The sequence below is a fragment of the Colias philodice genome, chromosome 19, assembly GCF_061535455.1.
Source record: "Colias philodice isolate Cphi_HAF_F1 chromosome 19, ilColPhil1 Martin Lab GWU primary, whole genome shotgun sequence".
Taxonomy (NCBI): Eukaryota; Metazoa; Arthropoda; class Insecta; order Lepidoptera; family Pieridae; genus Colias; species Colias philodice.
This window is the reverse complement of record NC_143104.1, coordinates 1,867,275-1,886,733: the sequence shown is the minus strand read 5'-3', so window position 1 is coordinate 1,886,733 and position 19,459 is coordinate 1,867,275. Positions and strand designations below refer to the sequence as shown.

The 19,459-nt window shown below is 36.0% G+C and overlaps 2 protein-coding genes across 3 annotated transcripts; both read right to left on the bottom strand.

Moving 5' to 3' along the window:
• Positions 1–3,305: 3,305 nt before the first annotated feature.
• Positions 3,306–4,714, bottom strand: LOC149479790 (uncharacterized). Its single transcript, XM_089707617.1, has 3 exons — positions 4,693–4,714; positions 3,897–4,631; positions 3,306–3,820 (listed from the first exon to the last, which is right to left on the bottom strand). Exons 1-3 carry the CDS (start codon positions 4,712–4,714, stop codon positions 3,504–3,506), a joined length of 1,074 nt encoding a protein of 357 aa, XP_089563743.1. The 3' UTR covers positions 3,306–3,503.
• A 664-nt stretch (positions 4,715–5,378) lies between these two features.
• On the bottom strand, positions 5,379–18,804 carry LOC149479789 (uncharacterized). Of its 2 annotated transcripts, XM_089707393.1 has the most exons (13): positions 18,394–18,804; positions 18,129–18,263; positions 17,394–17,687; positions 16,787–16,945; positions 16,291–16,428; positions 15,292–15,419; positions 14,498–14,572; positions 13,229–13,361; positions 10,340–10,470; positions 9,535–9,670; positions 8,954–9,073; positions 6,358–6,555; positions 5,379–5,624 (listed from the first exon to the last, which is right to left on the bottom strand). In XM_089707393.1, the coding sequence occupies exons 1-13, from the start codon at positions 18,499–18,501 to the stop codon at positions 5,445–5,447; spliced, it is 1,935 nt and encodes a 644-aa protein (XP_089563519.1). In that variant the 5' UTR covers positions 18,502–18,804; the 3' UTR covers positions 5,379–5,444. The 2 variants fall into 2 exon arrangements, with proteins under 2 accessions (XP_089563519.1, XP_089563520.1); XM_089707394.1 differs by lacking the exon at positions 16,291–16,428.
• Between the last annotated feature and the right edge of the window lie 655 nt (positions 18,805–19,459).

Below are 19,459 nucleotides of genomic sequence, written 5' to 3'. Positions count from 1 at the left end.
CTAATCATCCGTTTCCGTGTGAAAATGTTCACAAACCGTACCTAAAAGAGTAAAAGATCTAATCCTCAAATGGGGAATAGAGCAGACTACAGTATGTAGATATAACATAGGTACACTCGGACAGCCATATATATATATATACATATATTTCTTTCTTTCTATATATGTTACGGACGACGTGATTTATTAATAAGGATCAGCCATTATTATTTATTAATAAGGCCTAAGAGCGAAGGGCAGAGTGATAAACTTATCACTTTGACCGGTCATTATTAATAATTTAGTAAGCATGTAATAAGTAAGTGTTTGAGATAGCTTGAAAATATATCACTTGGATCGGGCAGTATGAATTATTCCCTATTTGCAGCCGGTTAATGTGATAAAATGGTGATAAATTAGACCGCGACTAAGCCGACGGATTTCTGCGTAGTAAAAAAAACAAGAAAATAACCTAACCCACCCCAACAAACTTATCCGAACCAACGACTATGTGACTATATGCTATAAAAACACTTCAGTTCTCCTATTTCATTACTTTAGCCAAAATAGGGTGGGCTTTAATAAGAACCGGGAATAGTGATTATTGATTAATCATTACATGCTATTTTAATCATATAGCCCATTAGTTGGGGAGGCGAGGTAGCTAAATGGCGTAATTCGACGGCGCCGTCGAGACTTATCAAAATCGAAAGATAAAATAATTTCGAAAAGAAAAGCTTCTATGGTAAAAACCATTTTAGCGGTGGGTTTGGCGTGTACGGTTTTTCAAAAATGTAAAAAAAAACAGTTACTTGGGCATTCTCGAGCGCGTCAGATATTCATACTACGTATGCCCCAAGTGCCTCTGATAACAACGGTATACTAATCTGCCGGTTTGCGTGGTGGGGCTAAGCATATAAATTAGTCAAAAATGCACAAAAAAAAAATTTACTCGAGCGCGTCAGATTTTCGGAAGGGGTGTTAAGTAGGCCCCAAGAAAGCTCCCCTTAAAAAAACTGACGATTTCGGCGTGACGATAAGTTACGATGAATTTTTGAAAATGCAAAAAAAATAAGTCTTTTTGAATTACTCGAGCGCGTCAGATTTTCATAGGGGAGGTTTATCTCGATATCCTGAAAGCATATTTTCTTAATCTGACAAAAATGTTGGTGGGTTCTCTTAATCTGACCGAAAAAGGTTTTTGGGTTTCGTTTTTTTAATCATCGTTATTTCGTATCAATTTTTTTAACACCCTCAGTTTTCGAGATATACTCAAAAAACCGGGAGTTTAAGTTTTTATGATGCTTCAAGTCAAAAAGTTTTAAATTTGGACAAAAATGTAAAGAGAACTTTATTGTGTAAAATAAAATTACGGTACCTTTTTTGTGTATTTATACTTTTTTTTGTAAAATATATCGTTCGCGACTTATATACTGCAACGCATTTTTCGGAAGACGAAATGGCTCCTCCAGACTTCCGGTCATGCGGAAACCGGCAGTTTTTGTATTTTTAGTAAGTTTTAGGTTATATTCTTCAAAATAAAAAATAAAAAAATCGCGCTCGAGAATGCCGGATTAACGTTTTTTTTTTACAAGTTCGCGACCATATAACTCGGCGGCGTCAAGGACTTATCGTCAGATTAGTTAGTCTTATAACACTAAAATCAACCCCCAATATCTTAATCTGACGCGCTCGAGTATTTCAGACTATCGATTTTTTTTTACTAATCTGATCGTCTATCCTAGGCGCGCGTCACTACTTATAGAGCTAAATAGTTTACAAGGTTGTTCTATTAGGTCTAAGGTATCTCCCATATCTTAAACTGCCACGCTCGAGTATTACCAAAAATTCCCCTATTCGCCTCCCTATCTACATAGACTAGAGCATTATGAACACAGACCGGCCTATCAATAGTCCCCGGACTTATCAAATTGCCCGTTACATATAATATGAAACCCGCGAGTACCGGGTTCGATCGATATTCGATAGTCTTGTAACTAATTACTATTCGATAAAAAGATAAAGATATTCTATGTTGTACTTTTTGATTATCCTGCGATTTATTGTATATGTATATATGACACATTATATGCCTTTAATATATTCTTATTTATATGTTTCTGCCGTAATTTTAATTATATGCATTTATTTATTTATTATATTTAATATTTATTTATTATTAATATTAATATACTTCCATATCTATATATTTATTTTAAGTACCTAGACCTAATTCAATATTAAGGCGAACCGCAATCGCCGGTACAGCCTGAAAATCAGCGCTGCTTTTGTGCAGCATTTTGCTGAGGCTGTATCCGTTTGCCTAATTTTAAGATAAATTGTGTAATGTTTATGTGTGTTTTTTTTTGGCAATAAATTACTTTTCTTTCTTTCAAAAACTAGTAAATATCTAGATACTCATGAATAAGTTTTAAATATTGAAATGAAATGAAATGAAAATCCTTTATTGCCATAGATATAAAAATAAAAAGCAATATAGTCTATAAATTTTAAAAAGCAAAGGGCGGCCTTATCGCTAGGTAGCGATCTCTAACAGGCAACCTTTACCAGTAAAGGAAAGAAATAAAACAAAATGTGGGTGAGCAAATATTTATTAAAATAGAAGAATCAATGGCCGAAACTAATAAAGGAATACAAAATAATATTATATCAAAGTACATAATAGGTGGTAATAGTCTACTTTTATATTATTTTATTGTGAACTAGCTTCCGCCCACGACTTTGTACGTTATATACCTCAGAGGAATAAACCTTATATACAGGATGTAATCGTTAAGTGTGCACAGGCGATTTTTCCGTAAGTATTACAGATAACAAAAAACTTTAAACTGATATCGAAAGTACTTAGCCTAATGAGTAAAATGGCGGTAATAATTTGAAATATCAAAAAATTATCTTTAAACCCTCCCATACATTAAGTATGAAATATGAATATCCCATATACATTTAATATGAAAGATTTTTTTTTGACAATCGATTCCTCCTAAAGGCTTCCATGGAGGAATGTGTTTATTTTACCAATTATAGAACTAATTAAGAGCAATCTATCAGTACTGGTCACAAGTTGCACATTTGAGTTTTTTGGAAGAAAGAAATATTTTTTGATCGATTGATGTGGAAATTGTTTGAGCCAAAATCATGTTTTACTGCGTATAACTCAGAAACGGTAGGATATAGGAAAAAATGATTTAGGTACAACTTGTAGATAATTTTATGGCCTTTCAACTTTTCCTTGAAAGTTTTTCTCTAACATGTACCGTTTTTGAGATTTAAGCGAAAAATGAAAAAATGGACCCATTTCCCCCCTCCCCCCACTCCGGGGCTCCTCCTAGTGGCCCGGGGTTTTAGTATGTTTATTACCTAGGGACTCTTGACATGTTTCCGAAGAAACATCTTACGTTACTAACTCACGCACTCTAGACCCCCCTTGGAGGGACTCATTCAATGGACTATAATTACTTCGCAAATTTGAAGTGATATTTTCCACGTTTTTCCGGACATTTTCACGCATTTTCCGGATATTTTCCGGGAATTTTCCGGACATTTCCCGGACATAGCCTGTAAATGTCTGGAAAATCCCCGGGAAATGATCGGAAAATCCCCGAAAAATGCCTGGGAAATTCTCGGAAAATGCCTGGGAAATGTCTGGAAAATATACGGAAAATGCGTGGAAAATTCCGGAAAAATCGTGGAAAATGCCTGGAAAATCCCCGGGAAATGATCGGAAAATCCCTGGGAAGTTCCCGGAAAATAACCGGAAAATGCCTGGGAAATGTCTGGAAAATATCCGGAAAATGCGTGGAAAATGCTTGGAAAATCCCTGGGAAATTCCCGGAAAATGTCTGGAGAATATCCGGAAAATGCGTGGAAAATTCCTGAAAAATCGTGGAAAATACCTGGGAAATTCCCGGAAAATTCCTGGAAAATGTCTGGAAAATATCCGGAAAATGCGTGGAAAATTCCGGAAAACCCGAGGAAAATGTCCGGTAAATATCCGGAAAATGCCTGGGAAATTCCCGGAAAATGCCTGGGAAATGTCTGGAAAATATCCAGAAAATGCGTGGAAAATGCTCGGAAAATCCCTGGGAAATTCCCGAAAAATGTCTGGAGAATATCCGGAAAATGCGTGGAAAATTCCGGAAAAACCGTGGAAAATACCTGGGAAATTTCCGGAAAATACCTGGAAAATATCCGGAAAATGCGTGGAAAATTCCGGAAAAACCGTGGAAAATATCCGGAAAATGCGTGAAAATTTCCGGTAAATATCCGAAAAATGCGTGAAAATGTCCGGGAGAAGCGTGGAAAATGCCTGGAAAATCCCCGAAAAATGCCTGAGAAATGTCCGGAAAATGTTGGGACATGCGTGGCAAATGCCTGGAAGATCACCGGAAAATGCCAGGGAAATGTCCGGAAAATGTCTGGAAAACATCCGGAAAATCCCCGGGAAATGCTCGGAAAATCCCCTGAAAATGCCTGGGAAATTCCCGGAAAATAACCGCAAAATGCCTGGGAAAATGTCCGGAAAATATCCGGCAAATGCGTGAAAATGTCCGGAAAATGCGTGAAAATGTCCGGAAAATGCCTGGAAATCCCCGGAAAATGCCTGAGAAATGTCCGGAAAATGTCTGGCACTTATTTTTCCCTCTATTAAAAATATGGCAAATATAATAATGGTTACATTGCATCATATACTTTCCAAAAATCTAAATGCCATACTGCAACTGGTACGAGTAGTCATTTTTTTATTTTTTTTTTACGTCTTGGCTAAAGTCTCACAATCGTCCGCCTCATGTTTGCAATCCGGGATAACTTTTTGTAGGTAGAATTGCATACAAACAAACAGAATATAATGATCCCATGCTGTAACAAATATTTTACGTATTGTACAGTCGTATTTTTGAAACGTCGAATACTAACAATGAAAAACTTTATTATACACATTGCCACAGGTATGGCATTATCACATTTCTGTTTATGATCAGTCAGGAGCTGTTGAAAATAAAATTTAAGGTGGTACAAATCGTTTAGCGAAAAAAAATAATAATTGCTGATTTTCGGCGGTATGGCGACCATTTGGTACTGTCTGAAAAGTATGGCATGGCGATTTTCGTACATGGCTGCAGGACGATGAGTACCTGTGCAAAAATTAACCTGGTACAAATGTTTGTTTTTATTTTTCGGCGGTCTTCCTGCGGTCGAGGCGCACCCTACTATGGTACGGCGACGGCTGCTTGAGGTGTACCTTGCAGCTGTTTGACTGCGCGAATTTTTATTTCTATTGTAAGGAGGGTGGGATGGGATAGAATAAAACTACCCTCATTTTTATAAAATCGTTAGCTCTAGCTTATCAAATGGAGGAGAAAGAACACAAAACCACATAAAAACCATAAATTTATTTCGTGAAAATATTTTTTTTTTTTCGATTTTATTTACATTTTTCAAAATCAGAATATATTAGTTTCGGCGGTCTTCTGGTTCTGGTTTCTGCGGTCGCGTCGCGCCCTGCTGAGGTAGGGCGCAGGCTGCTTGAGGTGCACCGTGCGCACGTGCAGCTTGCAGCTGTTGGACTGCGTGAACGCCTTGCCGCACACCTCGCACTTGTACGGCTTGTCGCCCGTGTGGCACTAAGGGAAATTGCTATATCTTATCTTAATACTATTATAAAGGCGAAAGTTTGTAAGTATGGATGTATGGATGTTTGTTACTCTTTCACGTAAAAACTACTGAACCGATTACAATGAAATTTAGCACACATATAGAGGGTAACTTGGATTAACACATAGGATAGGTTTTATCCCGGAAATCCCACGGGAACGGGAACTATGCGAGTTTTTCTTTGACAACGCGGGCGAAGCCGCGGGCGGAAATCTAGTTATTATATAATTATAATATGTTATGCTACTTTCCTAAGTAACATTATAAAGACGAAATTTACCCCGTCTGGTTTTGTGTTTCTTCTTCACGCTTAAAACATTTAACCGATTTGGTTGAAATTTGGTACAAATATAGTTTGTGACTTGAGAAAGGACATAGGATAGATTGTATCCCGGAAATCCCACGGGAACGGGAACTATGATTTTTATTAACATGTGCATAGGTGGAAAGCTTTCAAACGATTGGCTGCCATTAATTATTTGCTGCGTGTTGCGTGCACAGTTACCAGCAAGTGCGCGAATGAGTTTGGCATATTGCTGCATACAGACGCTCCGAGTGTACTGTGTAACTGATTTTGTCAGATAAAATCAGTCAATAAGGACATTGACCGACGCCCTTAGTCAATAACCTTATTGACTATTTTAACCGGTCAATAAGGATATTGACTGGTTCAGGGTTTTGACTGCAACATATACAACTCACGCGCGAGTGCCGGTCGAGCGCCCCCTTGCACTTGAACGCCTTGCCGCACTCGCAGCACACGTGCGGGCGCCGCTCCGAGTGCACGCGGCCGTGCGTCTGCAGGTTGACGCGGTTGTGGAACGCCTTGCCGCACTCGTCGCACTTGAACGCCTTCACCGCGGAGTGCGTGCGCTTGTGGTACTTGAGGAACGCGTTGCTCTGACCATTTTTAATGAAAACTCTATAAATGTATGCCTTTTTTGAGAAAAAGACGGGTTGCACTCCGGGAGTGCCATTTGCCAACAGAAGTGAAAACTTGATTATTAACGTTGAGCATGTTTGATATTTTGCAATGGTATCCGTCTTACGCTTTTTCGATCAGGTCACGTATCCTGACGCGAGTTTAAGATTTTATACCCATTACAAAAAAAGTGCTCAACGCCGCTAAAGAAGTTTTCACTTCAAAAAATAAAAACAAAAAAAAAGTAACGTAGATATATAAGACGAAATAATACTAATAAATAAATTCCGGACAATTTTTCACACACGTCACGATCTGATCCCATACTTAGTTTTCGCTTGTGTTATGGAAACCAGATGACCGATAAACATACATGGGTTGATCCAAAAGTAATGATAATTAATATGAAACAAAGTGATTAAAGTCAAAAAAATAATTTATTTCTCTTCATAGTCTCCTAACAAGTTAATACGCTTATTCCATCTTTTTCCTAAACCCAGAATTCCCTTAAAAAAAATCTTTTTCTTGGTCCTCTAAAACCCCTCTACAGCGGACATGACTTCTCTATCGTCTTCAAATTTCTTGCCCCGAAGGTGTTCCTTGAGCCGAGGAAAAAGAAAAAAGTCACTGGGAGCTAGATCTGGCGAATAGGGTGGATGTTCGAGTAGCTGGAATCCTGATTCTTGAATGGCAGCCATCGCAACCGCGGCTTTGTGAGCTGGTGCGTTATCTTGGTGGAACAGCACTCCAGTTAGCAGTTTGCCACGTCTTTTTTTTTAATTGCCTCCCGCAATCTCTTTATTTGTTCTGCGTAGTAAGAGCCTGAAATAGTGGCACCCTTTTCTAAATATTCCAACAAAATGATTCCCTCAGCGTCCCAAAAAACTGACGCCATAATCTTTCCCGCAGATTTTAACACTCTGAATTTCTTCGGCGTCGGTGAGGAAACTCGCTTCCAGGCCATTGATTGTTTTTTGGTCTCAGGATCAAAATGGTGAACCCAAGTCTCATCCATGGTCACAAAACGTGACAAAAAATTGTCCTCATCTGCTTGGAATTTTCTGAGATTCACTCTCGAAATGTCTACTCGTTTTTTCTTCTGCTCGTCGGTTAACATTCGCGGCACCCAACGCGCGTAGACTTTTCTCATAAGCAATTCGTTCGTGAGGATTCTTTGAACATTGCCATATGAGATCCCTGTGTCCTCAGCTATATGTCGGATAGTTACTCTCCAATCCGACAACACGATATTTTCAACTTTTTTAACATTGTCTTGAGTTAGGGACGTCGATGGGCGACCTTTACGATGTTCATCATCCGTGGATGATCTGCCCAATCTAAATTCTTTTGCCCAGCGTGCAATTGTGGAATATGGAGGAACAGAGTCCCCCAATGTTTTCACCAAGTCAGTGTGTATGTCTTTGGTAGACATTTTTTTTCAAGCAGAGGTTTAATCACAGCTCTTATTTCGTTTTTCTCCATTTTAAAATGATGTGTCCGACAGTTCTTATTCAAATCAATGTAACTTTTAGAAAACGTGACCTGTTTATAAGATTTTTTTATGGTAATCTAGTGAATAAATGACAATTAAAAATTTTTTTTTAATTTTATGAGCTTTGGATATACCCACCCGATTATCATTACTTTTGGATCAACCTAGTACATATTTAATTTTAAATAAATAATTATATAGATAATTAACACCCAGACACAGAGCAAACATCTATGTTCATCATACAAATATTTGTCCCGGGTGGGAATCGAACCCACGACCACGAAGGCAGGGCCTCTACCAACCGAGCCAACCGGTCAGTCAAAATAAAACAACAACGAAACAATTTGCATTCAAAGTTCATGTTTTCTTATTTTATAGTTTTTCACGAGGCTTCCGACTAAGTGAACTAATTGTTGCTTTACAAAATTAATGTAATAGACGCAAATTTATCTGCGGCTTTTACCTCGGAACGTTTATTATGCATGTTCGAAATTTTTTTCAATATATTTAAGCAAAACAATGAAAAATTGACTAAGCATTTCTCATAATCCCCACTACAGGTGTCTCTCAAGGATCGCTCTTCGGACCAATATTATATTATTTAGTCTTTATTATATACCGTATGATAAAACAGTCTAACTAAAGTAATAAAAAACGGGTAAATCACATTACTGTATAACGCTGGGTAATGTATTAATTTAGTAAAATTGCATAATTATTTTTTTATATTACATAATTGATTTTACATTTATAAGTTACCGATTTTAACCGCGATTTATTCTTGATATTATTTATTCTTACGTTTCATTTCATTGTAGAATAAAAGTGAGTTAATAATAATTTAACCGTTATAAATAATTTAAAATAATAATATCACTTACCCTAAAGCCCTTTCCACACTCGTCACAAATATTTTTCCTCTCTATTGGATACTCTTTATCTGGATGGTTTTTCCTGAAGTGGGCCCAGTACGCAGCCCCGTTAGCTATCTGTTCTGAGCACTGAAACGGATGAACAGTTTTCGGTGAAACAAGTCGAGTTGAAATGCGAAAGTTTGTGAGGATGTGAATGTGTGTGTTTGTTACTCTTTCACGCAAATACTACTGAACCGATTACAATGAAATTAAGCACACATATAGAGGGTAACTTGGATTAACACATAGGATAGGTTTTATCCCGGAAATCCCACGGGAACGGGAACTATGAGGCTTTTTCTTTGAATTAGTTGAAGTGAAACTTCTTTATCGAGGTTGGACAAAAATTTAGTGTAACATTTTTTCGTTACGCGTGACATCTTTCCGTTACGCGCCATCTTTTTCTTATCCTTACCACGCGTGATTCGACGTAAATATAGTAAATTATTTTTTGAAAAATATGGTCATAAAGAAGTTTCACTTCTTACGTGTGTACAATAAAGTAAATCAAGTACACGCATACATTTTTTTAAGCTAGTTTAACATACATGCGGACAATTAATCGGCCAAGTGCGAGTGTCGCTCTTTTTGTTCGTGTGTGTCTTGCGCGAGTGTGTGCAGCGCACGTGTGCACGCTTCTCTTCCTCCGTCTTAAACGACTCACCGCAATGGCGACAACCGTTCCTGGGAAATGTTGGAAGATAATTTTTTTTTTTCATAAAATTAAATAATTATTTGTAAAAAAAAGACGGGTTGCATTCCGGGAGTGCCGGCAGAAGTGAAAACTTGATTATTAACGTTCCGCATGTTTGATATTTTGGAATGGTATCCGTCTTACGCATGGAATATAAGGGCTAAAAAAAACATCCGTCTTACGCTTTTTCGATCAGGCCACGTGTCCTGACGCGAGTTTAAGATTTTATACCCAACGCCGGTAAAGAAGTTTTCACTTCAAAAACATTTACATTCGCAAATTGGTGTGCTTAAAAATGTATTCGTATTTTTTTTGCCACCTCATGAGTAAGACTGTAATGATTTCGATATTTTCTTTGTTTTCTGATATTTTGTAAATATACGTAATAAAAAAGGGCATGTGTGCCAAGCACACGTGTCAAAAGTGAAACTTCTTTCAAGCAAGATTCAAACAAATGGCCTTACTCCATGGCGTGACGGTATTGCCATGAAATTTTAAACTCAACAAAGTTAAAGTTTCAGTTCAATAACGAAATTGCACAAATAAATGATATTTTTTTTGTGGATAAAATTTGTATTAGAGCCATATCGATAAAACCGGATTAAAAAGGTGAATAAATAAATATTATTATAGACATAAATAATTATAAATAATCTCACTTATTCTCAGATTCCTGCGTGTGCCGTTTCGCTGTGACCATGTGTCGCTTGAACGCTTCCTCGGAAAAGAATTTGACGTCACACGCCTCACAAAATGGCGCCTCTTTGTCGTCCACATTACTGGCCGGCATCTGTTATGATATTTATTAATGCTACTTAAAATTTAAATATACAAATAGCTTTCCGCCAGCAGCTTCGCATAGTCAAAGTAAAACCCACATAGTTCCCGTTCCCATAGGATTTCCGGTATAAAACGTATTCTTTGTCCTTTTTCAGGTCTCAAGGTATCTTAATACTAAATTTGAAGTAAATCCATTCAGTAGTTTTTGAGATAAGCCCGGACATACATACAGACAAAAACTCTAAAAAGTATATTTTTGGCTTCGGTATTGATTGTAGAAAACTCCCCAAGTCATGGGCGTAGCCACGGTGGGGCAGGGTGGGGCACTTGCCCCACCCTGGCTCTGACCTGGAAGGTACCTAACCAAATTTAAAAAACTAAATTATCTAGGTACTAACTTTTTACTTAATATTTGTAAGAAATTCACATTTAAAAGTCTTCAGTCGACATAAAAAAATGCGATCAAAACAAAAAGCTGGTACGATTTATCTTATGCGTCATTGCGTACACAAACGCAATCTTTTTCTCCGATTTCTCGGAAACTATCTACTTTAGGGCAAAAATTATTTTGACTTTTTTGTAGAGAATTAAATTTCACATATTTTTTACCTTGTAAACTTTTTTGTAAAACTTACCGTTTACGATTTATGGCCTATTTAATGAACCGGTTTATCGTTTTTGGCTAATAACTCTTAAAATATTTAATTATTCAATAAAATGCATCTATTCATTTTTTAAGAGCACTTTATTTCCTACACTACAGCATTTGTTTGATTTTTTTTCTAATGCCGTATTTTTCGAGTTATAGAACGTTTAATGTTGGACTACTGGGCGTTAAAATTTCAAGGTATGCATTGTATATAATGGTATAAATTCGACAAACTAAAAAAAATATGTGCTGTAGTGCTTAAAATTTATAGGTAAGTAGTTTATTTTGGACGTTCTATACTCAAAAAATATGGGCACTGGAATACATTCTCTACCCAAAGTGGATAGCTTTTGAGATATTGGCCAAAAACTTTTTAAACTAGGTATATTTCATTTCTATTTTCAACTATAATTAATAAATCAAATTATTGTATTTATACAAAGCTAAGCTGTATAATAAAGTAGCCCCAAATATATGTTTATTGTTTAGGGTTCTGAACCACCAAAAGGAAAAAAGTACACGGAACCCATATAGGATCACTTTGTTGTCCGTCTGCCTGTCAACACCTTTTTTATCAGGAACGCGTGGATGTATTGCTTAAAACATTATCGAATACTCAAATCTAAGGTCCCTTGAAGCAAAAAAAAAACAAATGAAGAATCCAACTACTAGGCAAAGCAATCAAAAAGATACAGCCGCTTTTGCTAAAAAATTTCAAGAATCGAAAGGGCCCCAAGGAACAAAACCTACAGTGTACTTCCCGTGAAACCAGAATCTGTATTAAGTAACTTCTTATAGCGCAGATAAAGAAAAATATTGCGAAAAGCAAAAATTCAAAGTAACAACAAAAATAAACATGTTTGTATAGAACCCTCGGTGCGTGAGTTCGATTCGCACTTGGCTGGTTTTTTGGTTGTGTCTACTATTAACTACATCCATGTAGTATCTAGAAGACACAACTGTTAACTTATTTCTTGATACAAGGCCGGGTGTTTGTCCCTACAGACCCTTCTGACCATTTTGTATGAAATAAAAACCGCAAGTTGAACTTGCGCACCGACGCGATGGTTGCGTATGAGCCTGTTTAAATATTATGTTGTTACAAAAAATTTATAATTTTTTCACAATTATTATTCTTGTATCTGTCATATAAGATATTGCTTCTTACCAAATTTCAAGATACTGTGTTCACGGAAAGTACCCTGTAGGTTGATTCCCTTGCGAAAGTCGCAGCTTGCGAAAATTTACAGCATAAACGGCTGTATCTTTTGATTGCGTTAGTTTATAAATTTGATTTTTTCACAGCTTCAACGGACGGTAGAGGTACTTAGCAGATTAGTATTAAATATTAATTTCAGCTTCATATCTCTACGCGTTCCTGAGAAAAAAGTTTAAAGATAAACAGGCAGACAGACGGACAACAAAGTGATCCTATAAGGGTTCCGTTTTTTCGTTTTGAGGTTTGGAACCCTAAAATTTAACCGGGATATATAGACCTCGGCTATTTCTAGTTACATATTTTATGTGATTGCCCCACCCTGAGCCCATGGCTGGCTACGCCCATGCCCCAAGTATTCTTTTAAAAAATATTTAATGTACAGATTTGACTTTCCTACGATTTTATTATACATATAAATAGATAATAAAAAACTGATTTGTAGAAAAAATATGGATGGCTATTAAAAAGTGTGTTATATACTGAAATAACGTCTAAGGTGATGACGATGACGTCATTGGTGTTTGTGTTTTGTAATGTATAATGATGACGTCACACCTCACTTTCAACCCCTTGTGTATCATAGTCTTGTGCATGGTGAGGCCGAGCTGCGACACGAAGGACTAGCCGCAGAAGCCCCAAATGTTTTTTACTTATCTATACTAATATTATAAAGCTGAAGAGTTTGTTTGTTTGAACGCGCTAATCTCGGGAACTACTGGTCCGATTTGAAAAATTCTTTCGGTATTAGATAGCTCATTTATCGAGGAAGGCTATATCGGTTCGTGCATTCTGGAGTTATAGCGTCAGGAAGGAAAACCCGACTTATTTTTATATAGTAGATAACGTATATATCTTAACGTTATCTATAGTTATCGTAGCAATGATGACGTCACAACCCACCTCCAAACCTTTATGCATCATGGACTTGTGCATGTTGAGTCCGAGCTGCGAAACAAACGAGTAGCCGCAGAAGCCGCAAATGTAATCCGACGGGTGCTTGATTCGCACGTGCGATAGGTACGACGTCCATTTTCTGTATGCGGGTAATAAAACGAAAGAAAATACAACATTCTAGCTTAAAACTAATACACTTTAAGAACAATAACTTTAACAGACCGGTTGGCTTGGTTGGTAGTGACCCTGCTTTCCAAGCCAGAGGTCGTGGGTTCGATTCCCACCCGGTTCAAATATTTGTGTGATGAACATAGACGTTTGCTGTATCTGGGTGTTAATTATCTATATAAGTATTTATTTAAAATTGATATATGTATTGTTTATCAGCCATCTGGTTTCCATAACACTAGCGCATGCTTAGTATGGAATCAGATCGTGCCGTGTGTGAAAATTGTCCTGAAATATTTATTTATTTATTTATTGAATTCTCGAGTCGCGAGTTTAACTTCAACCACCGCTGTTTTTTATGGGTTTTTAACGGTTTGACCAATAAAATTTTGTATGCATAACGGGTAGATCTGAGAATTGGACAATAGCTACTACTCTAAGTGATAAGAGAAAGGCACGGTCTTATCGCTAAGCAATCTCTTCTAGGTAACTTGGTGGCGGATATGTGAATAGATAAAAATATATATGTAGGTAGTTAAAAATTTACATAACGGCAATACATTTCGGCTAAAATATTCATTGACATACGATAAAATATAATCAGACTCAAAATCGGCTATTTATACGTCGCCAAAAAATGCAAGAGCTGTGTTTTATAAAGATTCATTAGAATTAGCACCTTATTTCGTTGCAGTAATGTTCAAAGTCTAATTTACTACTCATTAGAATCCCTGCCTGATACACGCGTAAGCAGAGTTTTGCTTCGGACATTTATTATTTCGACGAAACTTATATTGGCGGAGCTTACTTTTTAATAGTGCACTTTATACAAAATATAAATTACAATATAACAGTACCACATAAAGCAAACGAAGTCAGGTGCATCTACTACTAAAATAACATCTATCTACAAAATATCAAACACTAGCGGTCCGCCCCGGCTTCGCCCGTGGTACATATTTCGCAATAAAAGGTAGCCTATGTTCTTTCTCAGGGTCTAAAGATTATCTGTGCCAAATTTCATCAAAATCGGTCCAGTAGTTTATGCGTGAAAACCGTACATACATACAAACCTTTCCTCTTTATAATATTAGTATAGATACTCACGACGACATCTCATCACAGTATGGACACTTGTACATAACGCCTTGGTGCCAGCAAAGGTGTTGCTTAGCTTGAGTCCTATAAACACAATATATACAAATTTTTATAGTAGATAGTAGCGGTCCGCCCCGGCTTTGCCCGTGGTACCTACATGTTTAAACTATCCTATCTCTCAAGTTGGATCAAACTGCACATGGTGTGCGAATTTTATTATAATCGGTTAAGTGGTTTAAGAGTCCATTAAAAGAAACATTGTGACACGAGATTTATATATATTAAGATTAGAACTACATTTAATTAAAATAATATTAAAACACACATACAAAAATAGTTTTTGAAGTAGACATTTTAATAATGGAGATAAGAGTTAATCTTATCGTCATTTTAATACAATAAGAGTCATTTATGATGAAATAAAGCTGAACATCTTATTTATATACATTTTTAATATTTCCAAACACGATTAAAAAAATTATTTGCTATTCTCAGGAACTACAGCCCCCCTATGCAAGTGGCTTTCTGTTAGTGTAGCGTTCAATAGAATAGACTACGAATGTATGAGATTGACGTAAGCTGTAGGTTCCTACAGCTTACGTCAATCTAACAGAAAGCCACTTGCATAGGGGGGCTGGTTCGATTTGAAAAATTCTTTCGGTGTTAGATAGCCCATTTATCAAGGATGGCTATAGGCTATAAATTATAATATATCATCATGCTAAGACCAACAGAAGCGGAGCACAAATGAAGAATGTTTCAAAATCGGGGGTTTAGTTATAAATATAGATTATTCTACTCACACGTGTTTAGATACATATGGGCAGTATTTGCATATATACCTCTTCGCATGTATGGTAAGATGTTTATTGAGAACTCTTGTCAATTTAAAACGAATCTTGCATATGTTACATTCCAGGCTGCCTGATGTCTGTAAAGTTGCTTTTTTTCTATATTAATGTAACACTTCGTTTTATTTTCTTTATTTAGCCATACTTACGTTACATACGTAATTGTATAAGTGTATTGAAATAGAAATAGAAAGCGTTTTATTTGCCACCATGTAAAAACATATATCTTAGTACTTAATGTAACACACAAAACAGAAAAAAAATTGGTTGTCTGTAAAGTCGGTTTACTGACGTTAGTAATTGAACGTGACAACGTCCGATTGTGCTTCTTTGTCGCTCGTTCCGCGCTCTCGCTCGCACTTCAAGCCTTACATGGAACGCCTCAGAGCGAGGTAACACCGCATGAGTCATGTTTTTTCGTGCGTGCAGCCGGCTCTATCGAATTATAAGACGTTGTCACGTCAAAAAATTATTTAAGAATTGGACACCGTGGAGACCACGTGACTGTACAGATGCAATATTGTTTTTCAAATTCAAAAAATAATCAATAATTCATGTTATCATTCTGTTTTCAATGACAACAAATATTCCAATAATATTTTAGACTAATTTAAACCAATATCATGAAATTAGTATAGTTTTTATGAGAAGATGATAAAGATTATAAACAATCTTTCTAACCCATATTAGAATTTTTGTTTCAAACACTTATTTTTATTCCCTATAATGCCATAAATTGTCCTCTAATCAATACTTTAATATTATAAAGCTGAAGAGTTTGTTTGTTTGAACGCGCTAATCTCAGGAACCACTGGTCCGATTTGAAAAATTATTTCGGTGTTTGATAGCCCATTTATCGAGGAAGGCTATAAGCTATATATCGTTACGCTAAGACCAACAGGAGCGGAATCCACGCGGGTGAAACCGCGAAGCGCAGCTAGTTTAAGATACCTTATCATGTTTCTGCATATGATGTTTCCATGTCTGTGTATCTATAAAACCCTTAAAACAGAGCTCACATTTGAATGCAGAATTTTTATAATTGAGAGACTCTCGCCGTATTTGGATTTCTTCCAATTGTTCCTCTTGCTGAAATTTTTTAAAAACTTTGAGAGAAAACAATAAAAACACATGTTCCAAAACATATTATTAATATGGACTCAATCACTTTATCGAAGAAACAGCATTATTTACCCATGGCAAACTTCTTTCCAAACTGGGGCAAAAAGCGGGTACAAGTCCCGCCTCGTTATCAAATTTATTCTTTTCTTTTAAAATGTTTGAATCTATATACCAATATTATAAAGCTGAAGAGTTTGTTTGTTTGTGGAAGTTTGAGGAAGGCTATAGGCTATATATCATCACACTAGGTACAACAGGAGCGAGCAATGCACACCTAGTTTAAAATAAATGATAAGTAATAAACAATATTTCAAATATTATTTACCGTCAAATTGACCACCGTAACATATGTTTCCAGTTCGATATTGTCCAAGGCCCCTTGGGTCTGACTCGTGAACGTTTTTAGTATGTCTTTGCGTTGAGACACTACTTTTGGTTGCGGTGCCTTTCTGGGTCTCCTTGCTTTCAAGGCTTTGGGCGGTTTCTGAAAGCATTAAATTAGCTTTAACGCGAGTATAATATGATTTAGAAATTGGACTTTTGAACAAAGTTTAAGTGATTTAACTGTAACGTCTTATTTTTCCCGCGACCACGCTCGCTGTAAGGTGTTTGACACGTCAGGTTAAATAATATATAATGAACAAAACACACCGGAAAGAAGTTAGCGCAGAATGTTAATTTCTTTAAATTATTAATTTCTCAAAAAATTGCTCCCGATTTGCTCTAATGCGCCTATAATTTGTTGGAAAGGAGAGTACTTCAGAGAACCAATAACATTTAGCAGCCAATTTCAGTCAATTTATTTTTATTTATAGTCAGACAGACATATTATATTTAGAGGCAGTTCAGCCGAAGTTCATAATCTGTTCAAACCAAATTCGGCAGATCACGAAAAATTGGTACGTTAGTACATATATTCTTGAATAACTTACCTTATCCACAATATCTTCCTCTTTTATTACTTCCTCCATGTTCACCTCAATTTCCTCCAAATTTCCTTTCATTTTCTCACTCTTATGAATGGATAATGGTTCGTCATCACTCGGCCAATCATTATCACCGTTTGTTTGAAAGGAAAAATCACAATCTAGTAATTCTAATGGCTCCTCTTTGATTGATTCATCATCTTCATTTATAATTTCAATTTCCACTACATTCTGAATACTTAAATTCGAATTTAGGCAGTAGGATTTTTTGTCCAACCGCCTAATGTCTTGTTCTAAAACCTGAAAGGATAATATAAGATACATTTCAGTTTAAATTGGTACAGCAATAGAATAATTATTCCTAATATGTTTTGTTACATACTCAAACAATTATATGATAGGGCATTTACTTATAAGCTTCAGTCTGTGGTGTTGCTTCAATGATAGAATGAGTATAAAAAGTTCTATATAAAAATAAGTTGGGTTTTCCTTTCTAACTTCAGAACGCATGAACCAATTTCCACGGTTTTGCATTCGTTGCAAAGTAAGTTGATTAAGTTTGTTACAAAGTACTTAATTTTTTTCTTTCCTTAATATATTTTATTACTAGCATTCTTTCTGCGGCTTGACCACACTTCCTTAAACTGCATCAAAATCTGTTACATAGTTTTAAAGATATGAGCGTACAAAGGGACGTCGACATTTTTTTATACTATGTAGTTATAGAATATTAATTCAGACCTTTCCATTGCTCTGTAAGATCCCCTGCAATATAGCCTGACACCTCAGGCTCCTCTGTCTAAATGAATAGAACTTGTGTAACATCGCTTTGCACACATAGCAAGCGAACATAGGAAGCTCCAAGGATGTTAGTGGCTGTAATTAAAGAAAGTACTTATTTTACATTGTTGTTTATTTATGTACATACACTTGCGTAAGATTTACGAATGATAATCTATATTTTTTAACGATAAGATAAAATAAAATAATTTTGTTTGCAACTTACATCTGTTCCCGTAAATATTCTATAATATCGTTCCAGTGAACTAGAGCGCAAATTATAAAGGGTTACATCCATTTCTAAGCACATTACACAAGCTCGAACGTTTTCCATGTTGGAAGTATTAAAATATATAACTTAATATTTTATTTTTAATTACTCTTCATATTCATAGGTTGGCGGCATAAACACTATAGACTTAATAAGACCTTAGATCTGCTCGTGTGCAAGTCGGTCTTGCAAACTTTTAAATAAGAAACATCGCGCCTGTTAAAATCAAGGGCTAATTGTGCAACAATAAAAATAAGCAGTACTCTTTATTTTCCCATCTACTTTATCAGAAATACATGCCGAATATATAAAAATAAAAGTAATGAGAACGTCTACTTTTGCAGAGGACGCCATTGAGCAAATGGCTGTGTTCAGTGTTGACGTTGTTGTCATTTCATTCATTTTAAACGTGAATACAAGTCTATTGGAACGTACAACACACATTGATGGCTGTATCATAAATCATAATAACTAAGTATTATAAATAAAATTTAATAATAAAAAAGGTATATACAGCTATTAAAACAGAAAAGTGCAATCAATTTTTTATCTACGTCTACACGTCTGCGGCACTGAAGTGAGCTATTTATTCAGTTTATTTTCTGTCTCAAAAGTTTCTAATGTCAATATGGTCCCTAAAAATTACGTATTATGTAATATCTTGATTAATAACAATATGCCATATTAGTCCATTGAAAAGTTACATTTGGGGTTGCGTTTTTTAGAGGACGCAAATTCATTTTTTTGATGTGCAGGGGGGGTCAGTTTGAGGGTATCACCAAGTTTGTGGGGTCGCCACCCTTGTCCCGCGGCAGCTATGTTGAAAATAGCGGCTGATATGGTTTTTACGATATACCTCTTAAACTATTTATCTGATTAAAAAACATCGGTAACATTATTTGTTGCAAATTAAATTCTCTACAACTTTGATCCAGTCACTTTTTGTCGTAGAACTATAAATAAAAATATAAATAGCTCTAATTTTTGAACATTTTCGCTTATAACTTTTTTATTTATAGTT